This window comes from Lutzomyia longipalpis, chromosome 1 (genome assembly GCF_024334085.1).
Source record: "Lutzomyia longipalpis isolate SR_M1_2022 chromosome 1, ASM2433408v1".
Classification (NCBI taxonomy): Eukaryota; Metazoa; Arthropoda; class Insecta; order Diptera; family Psychodidae; genus Lutzomyia; species Lutzomyia longipalpis.
In genome coordinates this window covers 21,520,488-21,547,596 of record NC_074707.1, presented here as the reverse complement: position 1 = coordinate 21,547,596, position 27,109 = coordinate 21,520,488, and the positions used below count along the sequence as shown (strand labels likewise).

The following is a 27,109-nucleotide window of genomic DNA, read 5'->3' as shown; positions in this document are numbered from 1 at the left end:
ATATGTCAGAACAAAAGAATTGTGCAGAAGAGAGATAAGGATGCTGCCGTTTGGGGCAAAGGCAAAGACGAAAAGAAAAAAAAACGACCGGAAGAGCTAAAAGCTCCCACAGTGTAGGGTAAAAATAGTAAGAAATTCTTTAACATGGGGGGCATTAGTATGAGGTAAGGTAACTTTAACCATTCTCATTTTTCTTCGTGCCCCATTTGTTGTTATTACTTGACTTTATGACTCCTCAAGTCAAACGATAATGACATTCTTGGTATTGTGAGCTACGGGTAAAAACATACATATATGTACCGTGCGAAAGGGGATGATGGAGATTGTATGATGCGTGTGTGATAAGTGAAAGAGCGACTCGAAGCAATTTGTATTTTCATGCAGATATTAGTTGAATATAAATGTATGTACATAATAACTATGTATTGTATAGTATAAGGCACACGTGCAAAAATGAGAATGCATTTCAATTCCAAGAAGGAAGTAATGCAGAAAAACGGTAGATACATATATCACTGTGCTATTGTTGTGCAGACTATATATGCGAATGAAAATCCCACCGTAGATTCCTTGGTGCCTGTGTGCTGAAAACTTTAATAGGAATTTAATGTGAATTTCTCCCTCTATATGTGGTACAAAAGAAAATTTTGCACTATATATAGCTTAATATAGAGCTCGCTAGATAAGTAAATATATTATGCATATAATAGCATGGGATATAGGAAACATACAAGCCATCCCACTTGAGATATTTGTGTGTGACACAATAGAAATTCACAATACCTTTTGGTAAATTTGTTTCTGCTGAATTAAATTAATAGAATGGGGATTCGTGAACATAATGGGGCCACTAGCCATTCCCGACCACGTTACAACGGTGCGAATTATACGAGAACCCGCATTGTGGCCAACAAAAACCAACTTTTGTGTATAAAGGTGTACTTAGTTGAGAGGTGGTGGGGTAGGTACTCATGCCTATATCTAACGTTTTACATACATTCAAGTCCCATCCGTGAACAGCGGAAGTAAAAAGTGTTCTGTATTGTGAAAATTTACACGAATGGAAAATTTTCCTGTCTTATTCATTCAGGAGATTTCCACACAAAAAAAGCTTAACTTTCCGTAATAAATATTTCCTCATCCACTGACTGGAGGGATTTTAAATTATATATACACTGAGAGCAACAAATTTATATGTTGTGTTTAGTGAATGAATTACATGTACCTCTACCATGCTTAAATGTTAATACCTTAGAAAGTCAATCAATTGCAGTTTAAACGCTAAGATATGCATCTTCTGGTAAACTACTTAAGGTTCAGCAAAATATCAATATTTAAACACAGAATTTCCAATTTTATGTAGTTTGTAGTACATCAAGTGCTGATTCTGACAAAATAACGTTGAAAAAAAAAAGAGAAAGCGAAGTTGAAGCATTTTGGAAAAATACGAACGTTAGATGTACACACAGTACATACTTAGCACTATATGTAGTCATACGTATCCTCCTCGGATATATCCCAAATCTTCTGGGGATTAAAGACTTGGAAAATACTCTACATTTCTCTTTGCACAATTTTCTCATGGAATTTTTGAAGAAATTATATCTATTTTACTTATGACCATCTCTTCTTATATTCAATTAAATCTTATAGTTATGGCTACGATTAGGCGCCTTTTTTGTCTCCGCAAGAAAATTGCTCTTTTTTTCACAATTCTCTTCCTTTTGGGCGTTCATCAGCCATTTATATATGTTGTATACATATGTATATAATATAGGTATATTAGACTATGTAAAAGAAAAACTTTTCTTTCATAGAACATGGTCAGACAATTTTGTTCTCGTGCCTAGAACACAGAAGGAGAACACGGGTTCGGTGGGAAGTGCGGTGGGGTGAAATATAAACTTATAAGTAAAGCAATTTTCATTAACTTTTATTAATATCACGGTAAAGTTAGGTTAATTAAAGCTCCATATTCATTTCTGCTGAAGTGTTTCATTTACTTGAGTATTGATGAAAAAGCTCTCAGGAGGGTTGGAGAGAAGATGCGAGCGAGTTATTCAGCTTGAATTATGAGCCATTTGATCTACGACAATGCAATTAGAATGATATAGTTTGGGGAAAATTTGCTACATTATACCACATAATAGCAATGTATGTGGTGAAAAGAAGAAAAAAAAACGATTTAGTTGGAAAAAGTATTTACTTTTGTGAGAAAATGTGGAAACTTTTCCATTCTATGCACTCCCTTTTCGTTTATCATGTAGAAAGCTTAACTCAACGCTTTTCTACATTGAATTGGCGATCTGCGAGTCATATCGTGTGAAAGTATCTCACAATTCTGAGTGTATCGACCGACATTTTTCAATAAGCTACAACAATACTATACTGAAGAGAACAGGCACTTGAAGTGTACGTTTCAGCCCTCATCCCTTTCATATAGAAATGAAAACACATGACAACTTTTCCATGAAATGGATATTGGCAAAATGATAGACTATACAACAAACTCTATGCAGCAATAACATACATATATGTATATAGATGTGTGTTGCACATACACATAGCATACCTATTGCATATATAAAGCTTAAGAACACCAAGTACTTTATACTTGGTAAAGTTGGAATCATGTGACAATAGTATGATACAACAAATAATAAATTTATATATGTACATATAACGTTAGTTTGTATTCTATTAGACAAGAGTTTGCACAAAGAGAACTTACTCAAGAGAAAAAGTTCTTTTTTTCCGTTTTTTTTTCTTTAGTTACTTCCCTTCATACCTATAGAGTTTTTTTTTATCCTTCTTGTGAAATGTGATTATATTATACTTTTATGTATAAATGTAGGTAACACAATGGAAAATAATTCATAGGAGTTACTTGGAAAAATTCTTTCAGATTCAGCCCCACACGTACTCCATCGCCGTGGGATGGTGTACGGCTCTCAGATAAATACAGTGCAGTTTGCCCGCAGCGCTTACCAAACATTCAGAATGAGACTGCTGCATTGGAGAAGATGCCCAAAGGTAGACTAGAGTATCTCAAGCGTCTCTTGCCTTTTCTGCAGAACCAATCTGAGGACTGTCTCTACCTTAATGTTTTCTCACCGGTCTATGGTACGAACTAATTTTTCATTTTTTTTTATTTTTAATGCTAAAAAAATTAAGATTTTGAGTGATGTTTCAATTATACAGCTGCAACTGCGGAGAAAAAGCTCCCTGTTATTATGTTCATACACGGAGAGTCTTTCGAATGGAATAGTGGGAATCCATATGATGGATCGGTGCTGGCCAGCTACGGAGAGTTAGTAGTTGTCACACTAAATTATCGATTAGGTGTTTTAGGTAAGAATGACAAAACAAGCAAAAAAAAGTTATTTTTTCTTTAATTGATCGATGGTCTATTGCAAAAAATTTTATAGGTTTTCTCAATGCAAATCCGAGTCCTCAGATCCGAGCTCGGGTGGCAAACTATGGCCTTATGGATCAGATGGCGGCCCTACATTGGGTACAGCAGAATATTGCCAAATTCGGGGGTGATCCTGGTGCGGTTACACTCGCGGGGCATGGAAGTGGGGCTGCGTGCATTAATTTTCTCATGACCTCACCCACAATGGTGCCGGGTCTCTTTCATCGTGCCATCCTCCTCTCGGGCTCAGCATATGCATCGTGGGCCGTCGTCGAGGATCCCGTGGTGTATGCACTAAAGCTAGCAAAGGAGCTCAATTGCACCGTACCCAGTGATCTCATAAAGAATCACGAACAAATTGTCGACTGCCTGAGAGAGATACCTCTTGAAGACTTGCTAAGTGTTAACATTCAAGCACCCAGCTATCTGAGTGCTTTCGGTCCATCAGTGGATGGGGTAGTTATTAGAACTGGACTTTCGAACCAAGATCCAGATGAATTGCTCTCCGCGGGCACATCGAAACGTTCCCATGATTCCCACAGGCGGTACGATCTACTCTTTGGCGTCGTCACATCTGAAGCTCTGTGGCGATTTAGTAATATTGACATCCTCAATGGATTTGAGGGAGAGCGTCGTGATCGAATAATTAGGACTTATGTGCGCAATGCCTACACTTTTCATCTCAGTGAGATTTTCTACACGGTTAGTGTTTTATTTTACTTATTCATATGTTAAGTGTTTCAATTGCTTAAATTTAATCTTTTAGGTGGTTAATGAGTACACAGACTGGGAGAGGACGTCGCAGCATCCAATCAATACGAGAGATGCTGCTGTAGCAGCTCTATCAGACGCGCAATTTGTAGCGCCTCTCGTTCATACGGGAGACACTTTGGCACCCACTCCAGCTCTACCTGGTCAGGAGAAATCCGGCCCCAATTGCTTCTTTTACGTATTTGACTACCAAACCAAAGAGGGAGACTACCCACAGCGTATGGGGACGGTCCATGGGGAAGATCTACCTTATGTGTTTGGAGCACCCTTAGTCGATGGCTTTAGTCATTTTCCACACAATTACACGAAAGCAGAAGTGGCCCTTTCCGAATCCCTCATCCTGTTCTGGAGCAATTTTGCTAGAACTGGGTAAGTGCAATCCACACATTTATTTGTGTCCCTTGAGAATTTATTCAACCATCTGAATTTCCAATAAAACCCCATTTGAAAATAAAAACGATAAAGCAAACAAAAATAACCACTTCCCACAGAAATCCGAACGAGCACCAACGTCCTGATTCTGTGTTGGCTGCAACAAAGGAACGCAATCGATTCAGGGGCATTGTGTGGGACGAATACGATCCTGTGCACCAGAAGTATTTGGAAATTGGTGAGTATGTTCCCCCATTTTTGGCACGTATGCCATGCGTGGCATTGATATAAAATTTACTTTGATGGTGCAATTATGGTTGAAAAACCGCAGGAATGAAACCCCGCATGAAGAACCATTTTCGTGCACATCAACTCTCAATTTGGCTCCGTCTAATTCCCGAACTCCATCGGGCTGGAATGGAGGATGTCATTGGGAGGCATAATTTATTCAAAAACCACGACAACATGGATCTCTACGAGGGTGTCGTAAAGCCAGACTCACTGTCACGCTTGTCGCTCTTTGAGGAGTCTTACAAGAGACGCAGTGGAAATTCAAATGATACCCTCACATTGGGTGGTAAGTGGAAACTTTTAAAATTTATTTGCACAAATTTCCCAAAGCAAACATATCGTCTCATTTGAAGAAAATTTACTAACAGGTACACAACATACATATTTTACAAAGTAGAAGAACTTATTTTTAGCATCCTTGTCTTGTGAATTTAAATGAAGAAAATTTTTTGCTCAACTTTAGAGATGATGCTGTATGATGTAGAAGGTGTTTCACCTTATCAGATTCATTCTATTGATTATATTATACGTACCTATATATGTACTTGATATAGTACATAATCTACACAAGAAACTAGCAAAATTATATGCAAAATATCAGTCAAAACTTTGAATGGAATATTCTAGGGGGGAATATCTAACAAGGGTTTCTTTTGCAGGGATCACAACCATGGAGCCATTATCGTTAACAACATGTATGCCAGTGGCAAATTACAGCGCGCTAAGCCCAACTTCTGCCATTAATGCCACTACAGACACCCTCAATAGCCTCGAAGCAGCTGGATATGCCGCCTACTCAACTGCTTTGAGCGTTACAATCGCCATTGGGTGCAGTCTTCTCATCCTGAATGTCCTCATCTTTGCGGGTGTGTACTATCAGCGCGATAAGACGCGGTTAGAGGTGAAAAGCCTGCAAAAGCAGTACCAACAACGAGGGATGCCACACCAGCAGCCACCCTTTGATCCCATTAAACATGCCCACTACCATCTGGGGCACTCACAGCCGTCCAATGTCATCGTGGACGTGGAGAACCACGACTCCGGCACAATTCTACTCTCGAATGACATAAAATCGCCCCACATATGCTCAAATAGTATGCAAATCAACACAACAGGTGGCTGTCTGCAGACCAAGATACCCCTAAGTGACTCTGCACCCTTCAAGAACACCCGCAATGAGCACGTGCCGATGAAGAACACGCTCAACCGAACAGCCACAAACCCCCCAACGGGTTTCACGGGTTCCGGAATGATGACACTACCAAAACCTGGAAGTGGAGGAATGCAGCAGACTAGCCAAATGTCTGTCTACCGCGGCGATGCATGCCTCACCCTTCCTCGAAAAACCAACACTGCCAGTCTCAGTATCAGCAATGCGGGTAACAATGGTAAATACCTTTCACTAATTACCACATGCAGATCTTTTGATCTCCTCTCCAGCTATTCCCATATCTTTGTAGTTATGCATCATACCACCCCCTACCCCCTCACATATGTATGTACGTACACACACCATATGCCCCTCGGCTGAGGATTCTAAAAACTAGGACACCGGGAAGCGATTGAATTGAGCTCCCCCAGTGCAGTGTGTAGCTGTAGAAGCTATATTGGCTCCCATCCAGTTTTCACTTCTTACACTCAACTTTCCGTCACACTAAAATTCATTCTCTCGCAGTGATTTACGACCGACTCCCGGGTCCTTTTGTTCGGGCATATAGCAGTGTGTGAAATATGAAAGCTCCTTTTTCCCTCAATTTATGTGACCCCAAAACTTTTGCCTCCCCAAAGATGCGACCACTTTCATAATTATTTTAATCGACCTTTTACCACAGGACATGACACCCAGGATGAAATAGTTCCCCCAATATCTCCACACCGCATACATTTCCCTTTTGTAATTCCAATTTCAATACAATTCATGATTCACCACTGATATGCAACGTATGGTACATTCCACCCCAAAATTTATCCAAAAAGCAAAATATTCTTTTGTATAATTCCATCCTGTATGTTCATTATTCTGTGGTGTCTGCTTCACAATTCAATTAAATACATTACAATATTAATTCTATCCACAATGGCATGTTTTTTCCCCGAAAGTTCTCACCACAACTATATATATTAATGGAACATTTTACTCTATGTTTAGTTATATTTTTAAATAAAAATTTTCGCTTTAAGAACAATTTTACATAATTGTTACAAATTAATACAAGAAAAACTCTTAAATTCACAATTTTGTACACTTTTTTTTGTTAATTTAACAACTGCAACGTTATTGGATTAATAATTAAATTAAATTTTCCTGTAATTAATTAATACCTAATTAAGAAAGGTAATAAAATTTAAGCTGTTCGTTCTGTGGATTTCTGTTAATTGTATTATCAAGAATCAGTTTGAACAATTTTATTAAACATTATTATTCATACTAATTAGCTCACATTACAAAACTAAATTTTGGAATTTTGTTTCATATAATTGAGTAAAAATTGAAAGGTAATTAAATTTATACCAAAATATATATATTTAGGCCCTCATTTCTCTGAACATTTATTTGTTTAATTCTCTATAAGTAAGTTAATAAACATTTAAATTTAATAACACTTTCAAAAAATATTTAATGGGAAAAAAACAAAAGCTCCTGATTTGTAAATCTAGGCAAATCTAATTTTAATGGACTAAAAGAAAGGGCATTTAAAAATTTTACTACATATCCAACTAGTACCAAAAGTTGAGCATAATAAAGATTGTGAGCTTTTTCTTGAGATATTTTGCACTCTGTTCTACACAGAGTTTATGCAACACCTCGGGGCACCTTCACAATATGGTTTTTGTCCGAGTTGTAGGACAATATATATTTTAATCGACCCATGAATGGTTGGGTGAATTTTATATAAACAAATAATATAAATTTATTACAGCACTTTACACTCTCCGTCCAGGACCATTCATGGCAAGGAATCTGTGTGTATATGTGTGTAATGTAATTAAATTGGACGAGAGAGGGTCGATTTAATTATTTGAAAGAGGGGATTCTCTTCACTCGATTTAGTTGGTGGAAAACTCTTTTCCCCATGAAATAGAATCATGAATTTGGGAGGTGGAGTAGGAGATGAAGAGAACTTTTTCCCCAGTAATAGTTCACTTTTACCCCATGCTAAATTCTTCTCCTCCTCCCGGGGCTGCTCTTAAAAACAGGCATACAGGCGGGTGAATTGAAGGAAAAGTTTACTTGTGAACCCTCAACAGGATGTGGAAGTGGATGGGTGGAAAAAAAATTGAATTACACAATCACTTGTGCACAACTTTAATCCTACATGACTTTTGCTACTTTCGGGGAGAAACATCACCACAAATTCCTTTTCTAAAACCCGTAAAATTCCACCTCATTCCCCATTGAAGCAGCACCACACATCGTATTTTCTATCGTGCATCTCAATGTCTATTTGGCAGCAAATGGAGTAGAAGCGACAAAGTTCAATTAGATGATGAAAATTTATCGCAAAAAATTCCATTTACAGCTTTTTTTATATCTCTATTCCAAACACAAATCATGCTCACTCTTTGAAAGCCCCAACACTATCTAAATACATACTACATGCCCCATCTTTCTACAACTTTTCTATTTTGATAGAGTTTTAAAGTTGTTTTTTTTTTTCATTTAATTGACGAGAAAAATTTGAAATCCTTTTTTTCTCGCCTAAAAGGAAAAAGAAAACTTTTTGATGAGAACTAAAAGCAACAGACTTCTGTGAGGGGTAAAAAAGAAAGAAAAAAAGCTTGTTAATTCCTTTCTCACTTTGTCATTCACAGAGACGCATTTAAATAAGATTCAACCAAACGGAAGTGCCGTACGGGCACCCCGACCACCCATTAGGAATGGTAGCAGCGTCAGCAACAGCAGTAGCCCACCAGAAAATACACCCCTCCTCTCTGGCCTTAATCACCAGCATCAACAGTACCACCTGCAGCAACAGCAGAAAGGACCTCCGGGCCAGCAGCAAGTACCACAGGCAGCAATAAGCGAAATGCGAGTCTGATTTAGTGGTGCGGCAATAAAAGCCAATCGACTCTAACATGGAATATTGAATAACGTACATATGGGATAGTTAAATTTCACACAATTACCTTTTACAAGTTGATTAAGTTGTGTTATATACATATTTCGAAAATCTCATTTACAATTCAAAACTATAAAAAACTAAATTTTCATGCTGTAAATATATAATTTTAGAACTACAACAATATACATACATTGAAAATGAGAACGTGTTTCTAAAAACCAAAAATAAATAAATAAATTTAAAAAAAAAACTAAAAAACTAAAATGAACTATATTTATTAAGAAAATGTGAATGAAATTGTTGAATCTTTTTCTATAGGTAAATTTTATTATTGTAATATGAAAGGGACAATCGAGTTTATTTTAAATCTCAGTGAGAAAAGTGTTGAAAAAGAAAAAAAGAAGCCCAGTGTTTGTTTTTTTACATAATCATTTAATTTTCTAGGTGAAACATATCAAAATAACAATGGATAAAGAAAAAAAGAATAAATAGTACTAACTTTTTTGTAAATTCCCCATGACTTTTGTGCTTTACATCAATTTGTAAACGAATTTAATAAGAATTTTTTTATATAAATTGCACAGGTTCATCTTTTTTTAAGTTTTACGAAATGCATTTGTTGGAAGACTTTATTGTATTTCACATCATATAATGTAAATTGTTACTTAAAAAATAATAATACAAACCAAGTCGAATTAATTTTCTTTTTTTATTGCATTCTCTAAAGGACCCCCAAGACCCCCAATGATACTTTTGTGCTGATTTTTTAACAGATTTGCAGAGAAAAATCAAGGATTGAATTTTTTTTAATGGAAACTGATTTTCTTTTCAAAATTCTTACTAATGCACAAATTCTTTTTTTTTTTGTGTGATATTTTGTTTCCTTTATTCTTTGGTGAGATTGAAAAAATAATAAACAGACTTACCATGTTCTTCTGGGATCTCTGGGAATTTTCAGAAGATATTTTACCAAAAATGTAAAAAATGACGTCATTTTTCCTAATTTTTCATTTTCAAACTTTTGGACAAACGTGGGTAAAAAATACATGTCCTTACGACGACCATTGACTGGCATTGGACATACGATGTAGCATAAGAATCGACCGATGCTATGTCCCTCCGCCCATGTCTAACCATTGTTTAGGTCAGCTGAGAAGTAAAATAACTTTTAAATAAAGTCGGCCTAGCCAAATTTTGCACCATTTGATTCAAAGAATTATAAGAAACCTTTTTATACTTACTGGAGTGCTCTAAAACTTATGCTCGTTTCAGAAAATGCGTTTAAATATTCCCATACATTTTCCCATAGAAGCCATCAAAGCCATTGAACGAACAAGTGACGTCACTGGGGTGTTCCAAGAAATTGCTCACACAAACCACATAAAATTCTATAGTTTTTACAATTTCCACTCAACAAATTATAACGAGGATTAAAAAAAGTACTTCCTACATGAGATAATGCAGAAATAATAAGTAAACACACATTATTTCACAAAAAAAAATCCCCACAAAAATGAAAATATTTACTCGAAAATTCTCAACTGTCAAATCATACTTTTTCGGAACACGAAGTTCAGCGACATCGCATGTTCGTTCAATGGCTTCGATGGCTTCTATGGAAAAATGTATGAAAAATTTTTCAAACGCATTTTCTGAAATGAGCATAAGTTTTAGAACATGCACGTAGATATTTAAAAAATTCTTATATTTTTATGAATCAAATGGTGCAAAATTTGGCTAGGCCGAATTTATTTAAAAGTTTGGGGTAATTTTCCGCTAATTCTACTGGCCTAGTTGTTTATTTTGATGTGATTGCGATGTTGACGATGTTCTGTGCTATTTGAACTTTAACGGACTTTTTTTTATTGTATTCCACGATTTGCGATTTTCTTGTTTTTTCCGAAATTTTTGTGCATAAAACTATTTTTTGAGCTCCTGGAGCACCTTGAGGTGCTTTGGAAGCCCCCAGGGAAGCTTTTGTGCATAAATAGGAGCTCGCGAAAACTTTGACAGTTGAGGATTCACGACATTTTTTTTCCCGGAACTGATTTTTATGCACTTTCAGGATTTTTAATGCCAATCAATGTGCCGTCGAAAGCAAAAAAACATGATTTTCCCGCGAAAACTCAGCGGAAAGCGTAAGAAAATTGCGAAAAATACTGCGTGCGAGGGAGACAACATTAGTGACATGCGAGTGAGACATGTTTTCACTCTGGTGGCTGGTATTGTAAGTGGAATTTGACATTCGCCAACTTCAGAGTGGTTGTCTTTTTTTGGGGGAGACGAGAAAAATTAATTTTCCATTATTTTTGTGCAAAAAAAAGTGACCCCGGGGGCTCCAGGTGCGCTCTCCAGGTGCTCCCCGCAGCCCAGTGATGGTGATGTGTGTGCAGTAGTGCAAATAGACAGAAAAAGTGGAGCGCCCCATCTGAATCGTCGTGGTAGTGAGGAGGTCCGGTGGAAAAAAATCAATGAAATTTTCTCACATACACGGGGGGTTTGTTGTGTAAGTTTTCTCTCTCCTCCTCCGTACTACGTGCGATTTCTGTGACGCGGGTATCCGGAGGGACTACTGACTACCTTCCTTAGTGGAGCCCCATAGCTGCATTTGGTTTCCCATGATTTTTTTTCAATGCAGTTTTATTTCTTTTCGTTCGTTCAATGGTGCGCGCCTCCGCCCCCCGCCTTCGGAAACAACAATTCCCGCGAGAACACAATGCAGACGCTGTTCAATGGTGTGTTGTAGCAACTGGGCAAAACCTTGTCCTACAGTTCCGATTTCCTACTATTTATTTCTCTACTACACCTTGCAATTTAATAAATTCACGCGCACACGAGATTTCGGGAGGACAGACGCACAGGGATGGAGGAAATTCCGATGAATGAACTTCCTCCTCATGAGAGAGAATTTTCGGGGACATGAAAAAAAACATCTTGATGTGAAGTCACCAAGAATGATTGTTGTTTGTGCGCAGGAAGACAGGCAGGCAGTCTCATCTTCTTTGTTTCTTTCCCTTCTTGCGGGCAGTGCAAGCAGCGAGCTAAAGAAGAGTTTTGCTGCTCAGCTCAGAACAACCTCTATTCCCTCTTCATTGTCATCATCATTCATTCATTGATACTGGTATAAAAAAGTGAGCTGCTTCGTACGTGTGTCAGAGTGGTGTGTGTTCATTGATTGTGTCCTCTCTATGTGTGGGTAAATGTGACTTTTTTCCACCCAACCTCGTTCGTTCGTTTTGAGAGTTGAAGCAAAAATTACGCATCTTTTCATTTACGAGAAAATTCTCAATTGTGACTTTTCCCCGGAGATAGAGGAATGAATGTGATGATGGTGTGTCCAAAAAGACCCAGCAACTAGAAGCCCCAGGAAGCCTGCTCGCAATGGCTACGAAAAAAACACGTTTCCCATCGTCGCCTACACATTGTAGCTGCAAGAGTGGCTGCGAGAGTATTTTCTCTATTCCATCGACATTGTTATATTGAACTTTTGTCCGAGGAGGTGTTTTACCTGCAGACCCACCATTTGACTGGTCTTGGGTGCCTTTTTTCTTCTTCTCCTCCTCCCTCCTCTTCGTCAAGTGAGATCGGTGAGCTCACAGTCAGTTAGTTAATCACTTGCTGCTTCGCTCTTGCTCGCGTCTTGCCCTGCTGAAGATGGAGGTACCCACGGGAAGATAGCTAGAGCTACAACACACATATATCTATATGTAGCTAAAAAGTCTCCCTCTCGGTTGCTGTAGTCCATGTATTCTTTCTAAGAAAAAAAATCCCAGCTATTGTAAAAAGTTCTACTCAAGTTTCAACTCGTAAAAATAATCCCCGTCTTTTCTTTCATTCCCCTTCAACTCGCAGAAATGGCTTACAAGAATATTTTTTTCGTAGTTTTAAGGAAAAATAAATATTAATAATGTGGAGTTTTCGCAAGACCAACATGGATTTTAATTAAAAAATACGCAAAAAACCTAAAGATAAAACTCAACCAGTTTTATTAACTCTAATAGAGCATTTCGAAGATTATATTTGTTTAGATACACCCAAAGACTCACAGAATCAGTAGGAACCTAAAAGGGAAAACTTAAAAATTGCGATTTTTTGCTATAGAAGAAAATAAATTATTTTCACTAATTTTTGACTTGAAAAAAGGTGAAAATTATTAAAACAAACTAATAGAGATTAAAGAAAAAAAACTTCAAGTGAGTCTACTGCCTTCATAGTGATCACCATCAAGCATTTAAGTTAAAATATTCTATTAGCCTTTTAAACTACAATTTTACGCGTTTTTGCCTTAAAAAGTCTTTTTTTCTATCAATAAAATTCTTTGATAAGTATACCACCTAAGAATCACTACACAACGTAAGATAAGTCTGCCCCTCTCATGTTTATAAGAGTTTCTTCTTTTCTTTTCATTTTCAGATTTGTGACTGTATAGAGTGTAAAAAGATGTGTTGTGGATTTATAGTATTCACTTCATGTTGAGAGTGGAAGAGAATGTCGTCGTCTCTCAATGGAGCTTGCAAAGTTTTCGTTTGTAAGATGAATAAAAATTAAAAGTGATTAAATAAAAACAATATTGTTTGAAGGGGAAATTATAGAAGAAGAAAAAAATTATTCAGTGAGTTTTTTTAAATGTGGAAGAGTGGTTAAATGTGTGAGATTTTAGGGTGAAACAGTACAGACAAAATGCATGTATCAACACATTCTTCGGGTAGTCTCAATTTTACTGTACCTGTTTCGTCAAATGCACAGCGCCAGATACCCATTTTGGACAAGCAACAGTCGCAGGATCAGCAACAGGGCAATATTTCTAATTGTGATACAGAGGATGAGGTATATATTACCTATTAATATTCCTAATTATTTTTATTTCAGGATTTTATAGGAAAAATCAAATGTTTTATCACTTTAGATTCCGGCCTCGGTGATAAGCAGCGTGGGTACAGTGAATTATCAGCAAACCCCACATCAAATTTATGTTGTAGCCACACAGGCACCAGCTCTGACCAAGACACCCACTACGGGGGTACATAGTCAGGCTGCTGCTGGTAGTGGGAAAAATATCCCAGAGCCCGGTACATCTGTGGCATCATATTCCACGTACGTACCCGATGGTGGGACACCGAACAAAGTGATGCAACAATCCATGATTGGGGTGCAAGCAACCACCTCGGTTGCAGCAGTACAACAACCCAGACTCCATCCGAAGAAGCGAAAATTCGACCCGGCTGAATTGGAGGAAATGAACTCGACTGCAAAGATGGAGGAGGGAATTCCATCTGCTGCTGCGACAAGCACAGAGATTGTCAATAAAATGACACCAGCAACGGTGACGGCGACATCCAATGGTGTGACCACGGCACAAATCATTTTTACAACCCATCCAATGCCTGTGTACAGCCATGCCAATTCATACCATCATGTGCAGCAGACAGTTGACCCTCCAACTCCATCCGCTGCTCCTCCAGTACGAGAGGTGAGAATTAAAGTTTTATTTTTTTTTGTACTGAATAGAAAAGTCACTGATCAAAGTGGAGTTTTCGCAAGACCAACATGGAAATTTGTAAAAATATTTGAACTTTTTATAATTTTTTTTTCGTCTACTATGTGGCAGCAGTTACAGCCGGCTGTGCCAAATATTGATCTCACAGAATGGCGTGATCATCGGATTTTGCTGAAGCACATCTCGATGAATATCTACCAACCAGGGTCGATAAAAGACGTCGAACAGCCACACACAGTGGTGGTGAAGATGGATGGCGAAGAGGGATGCTGTAGAAAAGTATTGGATGTTTTTGGTGCGAATCGTTTTGATATTGTGAGCGATGCATGTCCATCAGTGGCTGCGGTGAGTCTCTTTATTAGTATTTGCTTGGGTTGCATTTTTCACCATCTAAGCGATAAGAAGTTTATAACTGAAGTATTGAATATCTTGTACAGCGATGGGAATTATTCAACAAATTTTTGCAATGACTAAGGGGAAAAAATTAAAGATTTTCAAACTAAAAGAAAATATTGATTTGAAAGGAATTTTATAAACAATTTTGCATGTAGGTTTCACCGGGAATGCGCGTATGTGTGAGGTCACAGTTATCAGATTCATCGGGATATGTTTTTGTGGAAGGAATTGTGAATGATGTATTGAACAATACGAAGCAGTTTACCGTGCAGATGGCAAACAATGCCCAGGATGTGCGGATTGTCAAGAGGGCGGATTTGCGCCTTCTACAGCCACCGTGGTGGGATGAATTGACGGAAGCAATGAAGAGTGGATGTCACGATGATGCCATGAGCAGTACAAATAGTGGAGCAATGTCTAACATGGGTGGTAATACGAATTGCCATAAGGGTGCGGATGTAGAGACAAAAATTGTCTATGCAAACTATGCAAAAGGTACATGTCGGAATGTTGTTGGGATGAAGTCAATTGTGGCCGTATCTTCGCGTTCTTCGGCAAATTACGGTGCACCAATTCATCGGTATGATACATCACCCCCAATACAGGTGCACCATGTCCTACCGATCCTGCACAATCAGGAGGAGTACTACAGAACAACGGCCACATCACCGTTTCAGGGACAAAATGTCCCTGGTGGTGAGTCAAATGTACCCCCCGGTGGGGTTGTTAGTGGTAATTCCGTGGAGGTTCTAACACCCGGTGTGTCAGTATTAGCAACCACAAGCCCCAATCCTGACGAGCACATGCGACGTCAGCGGTATGACGACTACGAAAGTGATGATGATCTACGCCGTGAGGATATTAGCTTCCCAATGGATGGGGATGTGGAGAAATTGTCCGGAAGTAGTAAGAGGAGTAGTATGCAGAGTCGTGGTAGTACGTCGAGTTTATTGGACCAAAGACTGACACCCAGATCTCAGCCAGCTACCCCAAGATCTCAAACGGCTACACCGCATCGCTTCAAGAAAGGTGATATTGTCACCACACCCAGTGGCATACGGAAGAAGTTCAATGGGAAACAATGGAGACGTCTCTGCTCCAATGATCCGTGCTCCAAAGAATCTCAGCGTCGTGGCTTCTGTTCGAGGCATTTGAGTCAAAAAGGCAATTCCCTCCGTTCCGCCGGAGGACCCAATCAATTCCCAACCAGGTGAATTTTGAAAATGTTTTTTTTTTTAATTTTCTTTATAATAAAATAATGAATTTTTTAGCCGTTCCAGTAGCAAAGCTCAAGCCGATGAGGACACCTCCAGAGATTCTGAAACATCACCAAATTATCGCGTAGCTGGGCGTTATGATCAAGAGGAGACTGATGTTGCAAATATGCTGGGTAAGTTTAATTTTTATTCTTAGAATCGAATAATCATGAAAATAATAATCGGATAATGGAAATCGTTTTATTATTAATTCAAACTATATTGTGGGTGTAAAATTTATATTTTTTAGTGATAATTTTCCAATGAAAAGAATTTATTCAATGGTGTATGGGTCATGACATTCTTTGAGAAAATAATCGATTAATGCATAATTCCATAGATGATTGAAAAAGATTCAGTAATTCAGAAAAAGAAAAGAATTGCTTAAAAAATGAAAAGAATGACGTAAAATTTCTTATTCTTCTGAAAGATTACAAAGTGTCTCGATATTTTCTTCGTATATGAGGAATTTTTCAATGGAAAGTGGGTAAACTCATTTTCATGTACAAATGCAAAATTTCCATTTTTGCTTTAGGTTAAAAATGCTTCAAAAACAGGTAGTTTAGGCTTCCAGCTGACCTGAATTAGGGCAAAGCGTTAGTACAAATTAGGAGAACGAGTTTTTAATGTCTTTAGAAGAAATATTCTTGGCGCTTTTTGAATCCCTGAAAGTTCCTTCAATTTTATTCAATTATTTGAGTTAGTTGTGTAAAGAAAGAATTGGAAGTTTTGAGAAAGAAAAGAAAAAGATTTCTATGTTTGAAAAATCGTGAGAAACACGTGCTTGCTGATTAGTATAAACATTGTGATCAGTTGACAAAAATTAGTTCTTTGTTTTAGCGCGTCTCTAGTTTATGGAGAATTTATAAGCGTCACTCCTAGTTCTTTTGATTTAAAGTAGACGCTAGTGTGCATTGACAGAGTTTACCCTTTATTTTTAGAATGGACTAATCTCATTTTAATGGAAATTGAACTGGTTTTCAGCTAATTATTTCTCTGAATTCTTTTCATTTAAACTTATTGATAGACGCTTTATAAAAAAAAAATCAAGTGAAATTGAGAGACTTTTGCAGAAGGGAAACAGTTATAAATCTGCGTAGTGCAATTGATTTTTGTACCCATCCATGGTGACGCTCAGTTTCGATTGAAATCTCAAAGAGTCGAGCAAAGCTTAGGCGAAGTGAATTAAAAAGAATTTTGTGAAAGATTTGAAACGAATTTTCGCGAAGGATGAATTATGCGGATCTTCTTGCAGGAGCTGAGCTCTATTTTCGATGCTTGTGTACGCGATATTTTTATTTCTTCTATGAGCTTGTATTTTGTGCAGAATTTTAGCATTTTTATTGATTTTTTCTTTGCAGTTTCTCTGAGTAGCTCGAGATCAGCTACGCCATCATTCTCTTCACCGACAAATCATGGCTCCCCACCGATTCATGCAACGCAATCCCCGGTAACGGTGGGAAATCGTCAGAATGTTTTTATGCCAATCGGGAGTCCGGCTGCGCAGTCAGAGTCGTCCAAATGGAAGGCAAATACCCCAAGTCCCGTATCGCATTGTCTTCCGGCGCATTCACATGTTATACGGCCGGAAGTGAGGCCACCGCAGCCATTGCCGCCGCCTGTGCAGCAGCCGCCACCGCAGCCACCGCCGCAGATGCATCATCAGCCGCAGCCGCCAATGTCGACGCCGCAACAGGTCACAACAGCACCGCCGCCGTCAAATCTTCCCCCTGTTGGGCATGCAACAAGTGTCATTCGCATATCACCAGCCTCGAGTCACGCATACCACCTGCAGCCGGTTATAATGGATTCAGGGCATGTGGTGTCCTCCATTCCCACCACAATGGAGAAGCCCCAGACAAAAAACGGCATTAATCCCAACTCCATCTATCCATGGCACACGCTTCTGCCGGTTATTAATCCACCCCAGGTGCGCTCTGGGCAGACAACGTTTAATTCCGGCACGAAAGCCCCATCACCACCGCCACCAGAGTCAACGGAACCCACCGCAGAGGATGATGGAGAAGGTAAAGAGACTTTTTTTTTAAATTTTTAATTGTTCCTTGAAGAAAATTCCTTGGAAATCATTGCAGATGATCAAGGGGATGATGATGTATTTGAGACTCCAGCACCGGAGAATCCTCAAGCATCAGGAGGTTCATCGGGTGCATCAACAAATGAGAATTTTCAGCCACCATCGAGTATGGCGAATGGAAGTAATATTCCGTGCAATTTTCTCACCAATCACGGCCCATTTGGCAGCACGGAAAACAATGATTCCCCCTTAGATGGGGAGAAGGGGGCAAATAGCCAATTTGTCGTGGGGAATGTAGCTGTTTCCCATACGACGATTCTCCCAAAAATTGGGCAGGGAGAAACATGTTCAGCAAAAACGCGTCGTACACAATCATGTAGTGCCATCGAAGCGAGTACAAAGGATCCACAGAGTCCGCAAATGAAGAAGGAGGGAGCAAAGATAAGGCGTCCCATGAATGCCTTTATGATTTTTTCAAAGAGACATCGGGCACTTGTGCATCAGAAGCATCCAAATCAGGACAATCGGACTGTTAGTAAGATTCTCGGTGAATGGTGGTATGCATTGGGACCCGATGAGAAGGGGAAATACCATGATTTGGCTACAGAAGTCAAGGAAGCGCATTTCAAGGTGAGTTTAACGGCGTGTAAATAATGTAGGTCTACAAAAATGACGCACAAAGTATCAATGAATGATGAAAAGTGAATGTGAAGGTACTTTCATTCACATGTCGTGCACATTTTGTAATTTTTTTTTCTTAGCCTTATCTACAAAATATTTGTGGTGTGGTATAGAGAAAATAATAAGAAAGAGTTTTATAGGTGTGTTGTTGAGAAGGGAGATTAAGTCATAGCGAGAGTAATAGTATAGTGATAAAATCTTTGCACGTTCACCACGCTATCTTTGTGCGGTATTGTTTTATATTTTGTGCAAAATTGTAAGCAATGGAAAATGATGATTCTTGAATGAAATTTCTTTTAAAAATTCCTTTTAGGCTCATCCTGAGTGGAAATGGTGCTCAAAGGACCGAAGAAAGTCATCGAGTTCCACAAAGGATGGACGTGGAAGGACAGATTCGGTGGATGGGGCAGATTCATTGGATGAGAAGAGTCCCAAAACACCGGGTGTGGAGACATCTACGAATCAGGTGAATGACGTTATCCCGCTGACTATATCAGCATTGAATGTTAGTGAGGATGTGGAGATGACGATGAATATAAAGAAGGAGGAGGATGGTGGTGCAAATGTCACCGACACAAGTAGCACCACTCAAGTGCAATCAGTTGATGGGACAACGTCAGTCACTAATACAATGCTCACCTCTGTGGCAGAGCAGAAGGAAGAAGCAATGTCTGATGATGATCAAGTAATTAGTTTCTTAAACAAACATTCCGCCTTTAGAATGTTTCATTAATTTTTTTTATTTCTTCCGTGTAGATGGTGATAGCCGAGGAGGCGAGTGCAACAGAAAATAATGCCGATATTGATTTGCAGTGCGCAGAAAAGGTAACGGATTCAGATGTTGAAGAACCGAATTGTGATGACTCGGAAGAATCACACAAGAATAAGAAGGTTTTTACAAATTACCTCTGATTTTTTCTTCTTTTTCCCACTAAAATGTAATTTTTTTCATCAAATATCTTTTTTTTTCTTTGCTCTCTTCTTACCCTGTAGATGAATGAAGCGGGTGGTGATGAAGGGACACAGATTGGGGGTACAAATATTGTTGGAAATACTGGGATTAGTAGGGAGCAGCATGGCAACATGGAGATTCGTTGCAAGCCAAAACCAATAAAATTGCCATCACAAATGGAGAATGTTATGTACAATTATCCCCATATGTCCATTCCTACGTATCTTGGCCCTAAAAATCCATCGGGAGTCTCAACTTTCCATCCAACAGGTGAGAAATTTCTTTTAATTTTAATTAAAACGTCTTTTTATTAACATTTTATTCGTTAATTCTTTAAGGTGGCGCCTTCATGCCAGCTAGCCCGAAGAGTAAGAATCCACGTTCAATGGAGCAAACAAGTGCTGAGCAGCAGTTCAATGTGCAAATGCAATCGGCTGGGGTTAAGATGGAAAATACCATGGAGGTGACAAATAAAAATTCGGCAATTTTCACATTCAATGCCACGCAGCATGAGCAAATGCAGTTGCAGGCGGCAACAGAGCAACAACGACAGAATATGGAGCAACAGCAGCAGCAGATGTATCATAAGAAGGAATTTGCAGCACATGCACAACATGGTGAGCATCATCGTCACAGTGGGGCACAATCGCCGAATGAGGGGAGTGCCGGTGATAGTTTATACAATAACAATAATGTGAACAACAAAGGTAAATTCGTCGCGATAAGTGTCACTAACCAAAATCATCACCATCATCTTGATCATCAACTCATCACTTCTACTATTTCTACTTGTAATTCTACTACTTCTTCCTGCATTACTAACACCACTAATACCACTAATTCATCATCCGCAATGAAACACGTAACGGACGATACGTTTGTGTATGAGACAATTGTTATTGAGAATAACAATAACAACCATCAGACAGAAATGTGTGGTGTGAATAAAGTGGGACAGGCGGGATATGTTGTATTGACACCTGCATCATTTTCAGAATTGATTGCAAATGCAAATTTGGCCACAGCAGGTGAGGTGTGTGGTGGCAAAGATGCTGCCAACAACAAGGGTAAATTGGTGGCAACACTGAGTGGTGGTGATGGCAACAAAAAGACCTCAGCAGCAGCTCCACAGCCGCAGCTTCCATCGCAGCAGATACTCATGATAAATCCAAGTACAATTGCCACCCTATCAGCAGCACCCACCTCCTCATCAAATCCACCACAAGTTATGAGCCCGAAATCCATTATGTGGACTGTCACTGGGAATCAGCAGGTGAGAGTTCAATTTGTAGGACAAAAAAGGACTTTTTTCTGACTAAATATTTTCCATTTTTTTTTGCATTCAGATTGCATTAGTCCCAGTTGCAGAGGAAAATCAATATATGATGCACAAACGACCGAGAATTTTCACAAGCAATGCAGGTGCTCTCAATACTCAACAAGCCCAAGCAATTGCTGCCAATACACCGAAAACAACTGCAGCATCTGCTCCAACACTTCAGTATGTTATTCAAGGGCAAATGCCGAATCTTCTCATATCAACACAAAATTACTCCACTCAAAGTCTTTTGAAAGGTACAAAATAAAAAAAAACTCAGACATTTCATGAAAAGAAAAAATAAATAAATGAAATTGTAATTTGCAGTTAAACAAGAACAACAACCATTGGAATCACCGGGAATTAAAAATCTTCCAGCAACACCAAAATCAAGTTCAGCTGAATCCATTGATGTGAGTGATTTGGGGAATGAGGAGAAGGAGAAGAATTTTGAAAATTTCGAACCACCAGAGAAGAAAACATTTGTTCTTGCACCAACACCTGCGCAATTGGGGAAGGCTCCACTGCAGCGAAGGCAGAATTTAAGTGAGTATTGATGCTAAAAAAATATATTTTTGTTAAAGACAAACATCTTTATTTGATTTCTTTGTTGTTTTAGCTTCAAATGGAAACTCCACATCGTGCGTGAGTGAACCACAAACACCAACAACAATGAGCATGACACCGATAACAACGCTAAATAATAACATCACCACAAATTTACCCTCATCCCTGCCAACACCAACATCAGCCACAATTGATGATGTTCACGGGCAAATGTCGCCACAACAGAAGAAATCCTTCTTCAAGAAGATCAAGAGTGATGATATGGACAAGTGAGTTGCTTCAGTTTGGAATGTTTTAATTTATTCTTCAACTGATTTATAAAATTTCCGTTTTTTTTAGTGTACTGAAGCAAGTTGATTTTGAGAAGAAATTCCAAACGCTGCCGCAATTCAAGCCTGAAGACTGCCAATCACCAAGCGCAATTTCAATTGCATCCTCACCACGTGTTTTCACACAGAATTACCGCAAGAAGGCACAACCTTTGGCCAAAGCTCGTAAGTTTTAATTTATTTGTTTATTTTGTCTTAGCTCTATTCGTCTTTTTATTTAAACCTTTAATCGTTAAGTGTTTGAAGAAGTTTTTTTTTTTTAAATATATTTTTAGTTTTTTATTATTATCTCAAACAACAATAAAAATTATAGAAATTAATGTAAACGCGAGTTAAATTAAAAAAATTTCTGCTTAACTTCTTGACCAAACAAAGTTATTTTATTGCGATCCCCTCAAAGGAAATTTTGGTTAACCCTCAATACGCCAAATGAGGTAATAGAAGTGGCGTTTCAGAAAGAGAATTTTATTTTTCAAACAGTGAAACAGTTCAGCTTCTCGTTAAGAGATAAAAGTAAATCATTTCAGTTTAACAATTACATCAAAGTTATTTTTTTAAACTAAAGATCTTCAGAAAAATTTTGATAAAAAAAATGTATTGAAACCGATTTGGATTAATCTAAAAAATAATTTATTGTGAACTAAATAAAGACTTGTTTTTTTTATCAATAAAGACTATTCATCTAATAGCCACTGAGGATGACACGCAGTGTGTCGAAAGCTCTGGCAATTCAAATGTTTTAATTGCTGAATTGAATTTACCCGACGCTCACCGGAGAAAATTCCAAAATTTGTAAATAATTTCATACTTACACGTAGGTTGACTACAATACAATAGATTAATCTAGTTGGAATATTGCACTTAACCTTACATTTTATGCTCTATAAAAGAAAACATTTACGGTTTTATGAACTTATGAACTGGAAATATAAAAAAATATAGATCCTTTAAAACACAAAAGAGAAAAAGTATTTTAGGACCGAAAAAAACCAAAAATAAGCTTCAAATGCTACAAATTGGAATTCAAAAGCTGCTAAAATGTTTAATTAGTTTCAATTTTAATAAAAAACAGAATTTCAAACTGTTGAAAAACGAAAAAAAAATGTTTCTTACTGACGATTTTTTTTGTGTAATCTAACGACACGTTTTCCATTTCTCTCTCCAAAGTAACCGTTTTCCAGACCAAAAAAAAATATTTTCTGATAAAGTGATCATTTGGAATAGTTTTGAGTCCAAATTATTAATTTTATGATCAAAATTCTATGGAAAAATATATCTTTAAAAAAACATGTAAGAATTCTTTTTTATTATTGATTTTTCTTTAAAAAGGCTCAACAACTACTCAGTATATAGTAAGGAACCAATTAGATTTCACGAATTAAGCAACTGTTTGGTTAGTCAGTAAAAATTTCTGAGGTCCGTCACGTACCCCTCATGCGGCGTACGGAAGGTTAACATTATTAAACTGGTTCAATAAATAAATTGTTTTGTCCGAAATAAAAATCAAAAATAATATTTTGTTGTCAATTTAATTTGTAAGTTTAATTTGAAGTAAAATCCTCAATCGTACTGCAGTAAGACCGTGGTCTACTGTCTTCCAATTCTACCTTCCAGATTCTGCTGCTGCTGTGGCAGATGAGGAAATGTCCGAAGCGGGAAGTGCAGCATCAACTGCCACACCATCTGCCTCCTACATTGTTGGCAATCGTTTCTTTGGTGCTGATTTCAATATTGATCAACTACGAGGTATGTTTTCCATTGTCCATTGGTGTCTCTAAAGAAGGACAAATGATGGAGTTTTCTTTGCTATTTCAGCTGCTACAGAAGGTGCAGATACCGATAGATCTCCACGAACGCCAAAGACTCCGCTTCAGAGTGCATCGTCTGTACGGAGTGCAACAATTTGCGGGAGTGCTGGATCGGTGTGTAGTAGTGCGGTGGGTGGTGGATCTGCAGGCTCAGGAGCTCAAGATCCAGTGGAGAAAGGACATAGACGGATACTCGAACAGCGAAGACAACTTGTAATGCAGTTGTTTCAGGAACATGGCACTTGGTTTCCCACCTCTCAGGCAACAAATAGTTTCCAGGTAAGATTTTCTTTTTTCTTTAGATTTAAGAATTTTCTCGACAAGTTAAAACTTCAAATTATTTAAAAAAAAAAATGTTTTTTTTTATCTTTAGCTGGCCCATAATGACATCTTTCCCACAAAGCAAAGTCTTCAGCTGAAGATTCGTGAAGTGAGGCAAAAGTACATGGCACAGTCAAATGGACCAGCTACTCCAAATGACATTGGTAAGCGCTCATAAGAAGGGATTTTTTTTCTTTACAATTTTGAAGAAAAAGAAGAAAAATCCCAAACTTGTGTGCTATCAAAAAAATATTTATTTCAGGTTCTCCTGCTGAACCACAACAACAAACACAAACATCTCAACAGCCATAAAATAATTTTCTATTTCATCATTAAGATTATTATTTTCTATTTTATTAAGGATACATCTCCCACAATTTCTTCTGTTTTTTAAGCATAACAGAACGTAAGATTTATATACAGAAAAAAACGTTAGCAATATAACGTAACTATATAGTAAAAAAAACAACCAAATTTATGGGTCAAATACAAGGAATTTATATTAAAACGAGATACAGTAACATCATAAAACTTACTGATGAAAATAAACTTTCAATGGAAATTATTGTACTCTCTTCCTCTATCTCTCTTTGCAATTTTAAGGAACAAAAAACAAATTCACGTAGATTTGTGCTAAATGGTGTGTAGTAAAGTAAAGAAAACGACGGTTTAATGCGCCAAAAGGAACTTTTGAGCTTCACAAGACAAATTAGGAGTGTTGCGAGAAATGGTTTTAATTTCATTTTATTTTGTATTTAAAATGATTATACATTTTTTATTGCAATATTTTTTCATATAAATCACTCATTTTCATTTATAAATTTTTATTTTTACTTATAAAAATGCTTTTTTTAAAACGTTTTTTGTTGTTGAAAAGATATTTAAATTTAATTGGTGCCAATTATTGACATTAGATGAAAAAGAAAAAAAGAAACAAACTTAGACATTAGAAAAATTTAAATAGAGTGAAAGACAAAATGAGGATCAAGTGAAAAAGAAAACATATAATCTCCTATATATTGATAGTGTTGAGGATGGAAAATTATGTACAATCATTCACAATTGAATGACATTATTGCAAGTGTTTTTATTTAGTGAAAAAAAAGTGTAGAGAAACAGAAAACAACAAAAAATATTTAAATTAATGTCGAGAAAATTTGTCTAGCATCGTCTCATGTGAGAAAAGAGGTAACAAATGTTTAAAGAAATATTTTAGTAGAGAATCACTGAAACTTTGGGCGTTTTATGCTAATGAAAAACGCGAGAAAATTCTAATAAAAAAAAAACAAATCATATTTAAGAAGGTAAGAATTTTTGAAGATGGTTGGTAGTACTCATTCATCGTGAATTTAAAAGAATAAGGAGGACTGGTTTGAGTAGAAAAAAAAAACATGAAACATTTTACATATTATAAACATTAATCAATTCACATTTTCAATGTTAAATACTGCATTATGGAAAAATGAAATATAGTATCTAGAAACTGTAGATCAGGATCTGGAGGACTTTGTTTTTATAAAATAAATCATCGGAGGAGTTAGCTGCCAAGTTTTATTCTCATGAAAAAAAAAGTTGTTCAAATCAATGTCTCCCATTGCATTTAGTGTAGAAAAAAAAATGATGGTCAGGTTAGTGTTCCAATGTAGAAATTAACGCCTTTTTTCACAACTTTTTTGTACAATCCCTTCTCATAAGTTTCAAGATTCAATTTCATTCTAGATTGCAGATAAAGAATACTAAAAAGGTTAATAAACACATTTTCTGTAAAAGAAAATGCTTGGAAAGAATTTGCGGAGTTTTCGCAAGACCAACATGGAATTTTTTTTATTATTGAACAGCAAGCATACAATTTTAAGGAGTTAATGGAGCAATGGACAAAGCAATAAGCTCGCATTAAAATGGACATTGGTTCGAATACAGAACGGCTCCACCAACGTTGATCGAATCAAAAAAAAAGATAAATAGAGCCAAACAAACTTCAATTTTCTACTGTGTTTAGCTGTACAAAATCGGCAAAGATTTGCACTTTCTTTGTTCAAAAAAAGAAATTTTTGCATTTCATAATTCTAAATTTTCACATTAATTTTATTCTTTGAGAGCCCACACTGTAAATACCTTTGTACCTTTTCTGTTGTGTAGGGCCTGATGATGACCAATATATTTGGCCGAAACGCGTCGCAAAATTAAACATCGTTCTTTTTATTGACTACTCCCCCGAAAACAACCCCAAATTTGCACTAAAATGCAAACAAGATCTAATCTTTGTGTGATTTGCTTCCTCAAACGTATGAAGCACTCGTGCTTATGTTTCATCAGTGTGTTCTGACATGATATTTTTGAAACCACTTTTCTTCCAAAACTATTCAATTTCTGATCAAAGTTATTAGATAATGTTTGTTATTTGGAGACCGAAAGTGAATTTCTTGTGAACTTCCACATCTCATCATGGTTCTAATGAAAATATTTCAGACATAGCTGTAAGACTCACTAATGAAACATCGGTGCGAATGTTTCTAATGTTTAAAGAGACAACACAGCGCTGACGTCATTATTTGCATTTTTGGACAAGCCTGCGTCAATTTTCCATAACTAATCCCAAAATTTAAAATGCGTTTGGCTATTTTTGATACTTTTTACAAGTTCATGGGCATTAATAGACTTGTTTTCTCGTTAAGAAAAACGACTAAAGATGTCCTTTAAATAATTTCTGTTAAAGTAAAAAAAAATTGTGAGAAAATGTTAATGCTTCGCAACAGGACAACTGATGATGTATTCAAAAATATTTCATGGAAAAAGGCGTTAATTCAACTAAAACGACTCCTCCATTGAAGTCATGCAAGAAGAAAAGTGAGGCGCAGTAAAAAACAAAAAAATGTAAGCAAATAATAATACTTTTACAAATGCACAGTAGAATAACTTTGATGTTACACAAACAAAGAAAAAATATTAAACAGATAAAATTAGTAAAAGCATACATAATTAACAATTTAATGTAATTCAAGAAAGAAAGAAAAAGATAGTTGATATTAGTGAAGA

General features: G+C 37.1%; 2 protein-coding genes across 14 annotated transcripts in view; both read left to right on the top strand.

The window, feature by feature from the left end:
* Positions 1 to 9,171, top strand: part of LOC129796979 (neuroligin-4, Y-linked-like) — a 78,234-nt gene extending 69,063 nt beyond the window's left edge. For 3 of the 4 annotated variants that reach the window (XM_055839166.1, XM_055839167.1, XM_055839165.1), the window contains 8 exons: positions 2,906 to 3,123; positions 3,202 to 3,351; positions 3,429 to 4,117; positions 4,182 to 4,555; positions 4,678 to 4,796; positions 4,890 to 5,135; positions 5,509 to 6,237; positions 8,663 to 9,171. In XM_055839166.1, coding sequence (XP_055695141.1) covers positions 2,906 to 3,123; positions 3,202 to 3,351; positions 3,429 to 4,117; positions 4,182 to 4,555; positions 4,678 to 4,796; positions 4,890 to 5,135; positions 5,509 to 6,237; positions 8,663 to 8,889 — 2,752 coding nt within the window. In that variant the 3' untranslated portion in view covers positions 8,890 to 9,171. Of the gene's footprint in view, positions 1 to 2,757; positions 2,851 to 2,905; positions 3,124 to 3,201; positions 3,352 to 3,428; positions 4,118 to 4,181; positions 4,556 to 4,677; positions 4,797 to 4,889; positions 5,136 to 5,508; positions 6,238 to 8,662 lie in introns of those variants that run through there. The other variant, XM_055839168.1, reaches the window with a different exon arrangement.
* Positions 9,172 to 11,146: 1,975 nt separating this feature from the next.
* LOC129796970 (putative transcription factor capicua) lies at positions 11,147 to 24,638 on the top strand. 10 transcript variants are annotated; one of them, XM_055839138.1, is made up of 21 exons: positions 11,147 to 11,419; positions 13,327 to 13,740; positions 13,820 to 14,383; positions 14,525 to 14,755; positions 14,962 to 16,016; positions 16,078 to 16,196; positions 17,424 to 18,089; positions 18,156 to 18,727; positions 19,092 to 19,463; positions 19,535 to 19,669; positions 19,772 to 20,000; positions 20,069 to 20,437; positions 20,726 to 21,003; positions 21,077 to 21,305; positions 21,376 to 21,594; positions 21,668 to 21,884; positions 21,955 to 22,109; positions 23,520 to 23,690; positions 23,760 to 24,031; positions 24,126 to 24,237; positions 24,336 to 24,638. In XM_055839138.1, exons 2-21 carry the CDS (start codon positions 13,594 to 13,596, stop codon positions 24,383 to 24,385), a joined length of 6,162 nt encoding a protein of 2,053 aa, XP_055695113.1. In that variant the 5' UTR covers positions 11,147 to 11,419; positions 13,327 to 13,593; the 3' UTR covers positions 24,386 to 24,638. The 10 variants fall into 10 exon arrangements, with proteins under 10 accessions (XP_055695113.1, XP_055695112.1, XP_055695121.1 ...); XM_055839137.1 differs by having other exon boundaries at positions 11,166 to 11,365; positions 14,522 to 14,755; XM_055839146.1 differs by having other exon boundaries at positions 11,166 to 11,419; positions 14,522 to 14,755; positions 19,535 to 19,603; positions 20,069 to 20,347; positions 23,559 to 23,690.
* The last annotated feature ends 2,471 nt before the right edge of the window (positions 24,639 to 27,109 follow it).

Coding starts and splice junctions, on each gene's coding strand:
- LOC129796970 (XM_055839137.1), top strand. CDS start 13,594: ATGCATGTATCAACACATTCTTCGGGTAGTCTCAATTTTACTGTACCT. Junction 21,885..21,954: donor AAGAGTGATGATATGGACAA/GTGAGTTGCTTC, acceptor CGTTTTTTTTAG/TGTACTGAAGCAAGTTGATT. Junction 24,238..24,335: donor AGCTACTCCAAATGACATTG/GTAAGCGCTCAT, acceptor TATTTATTTCAG/GTTCTCCTGCTGAACCACAA.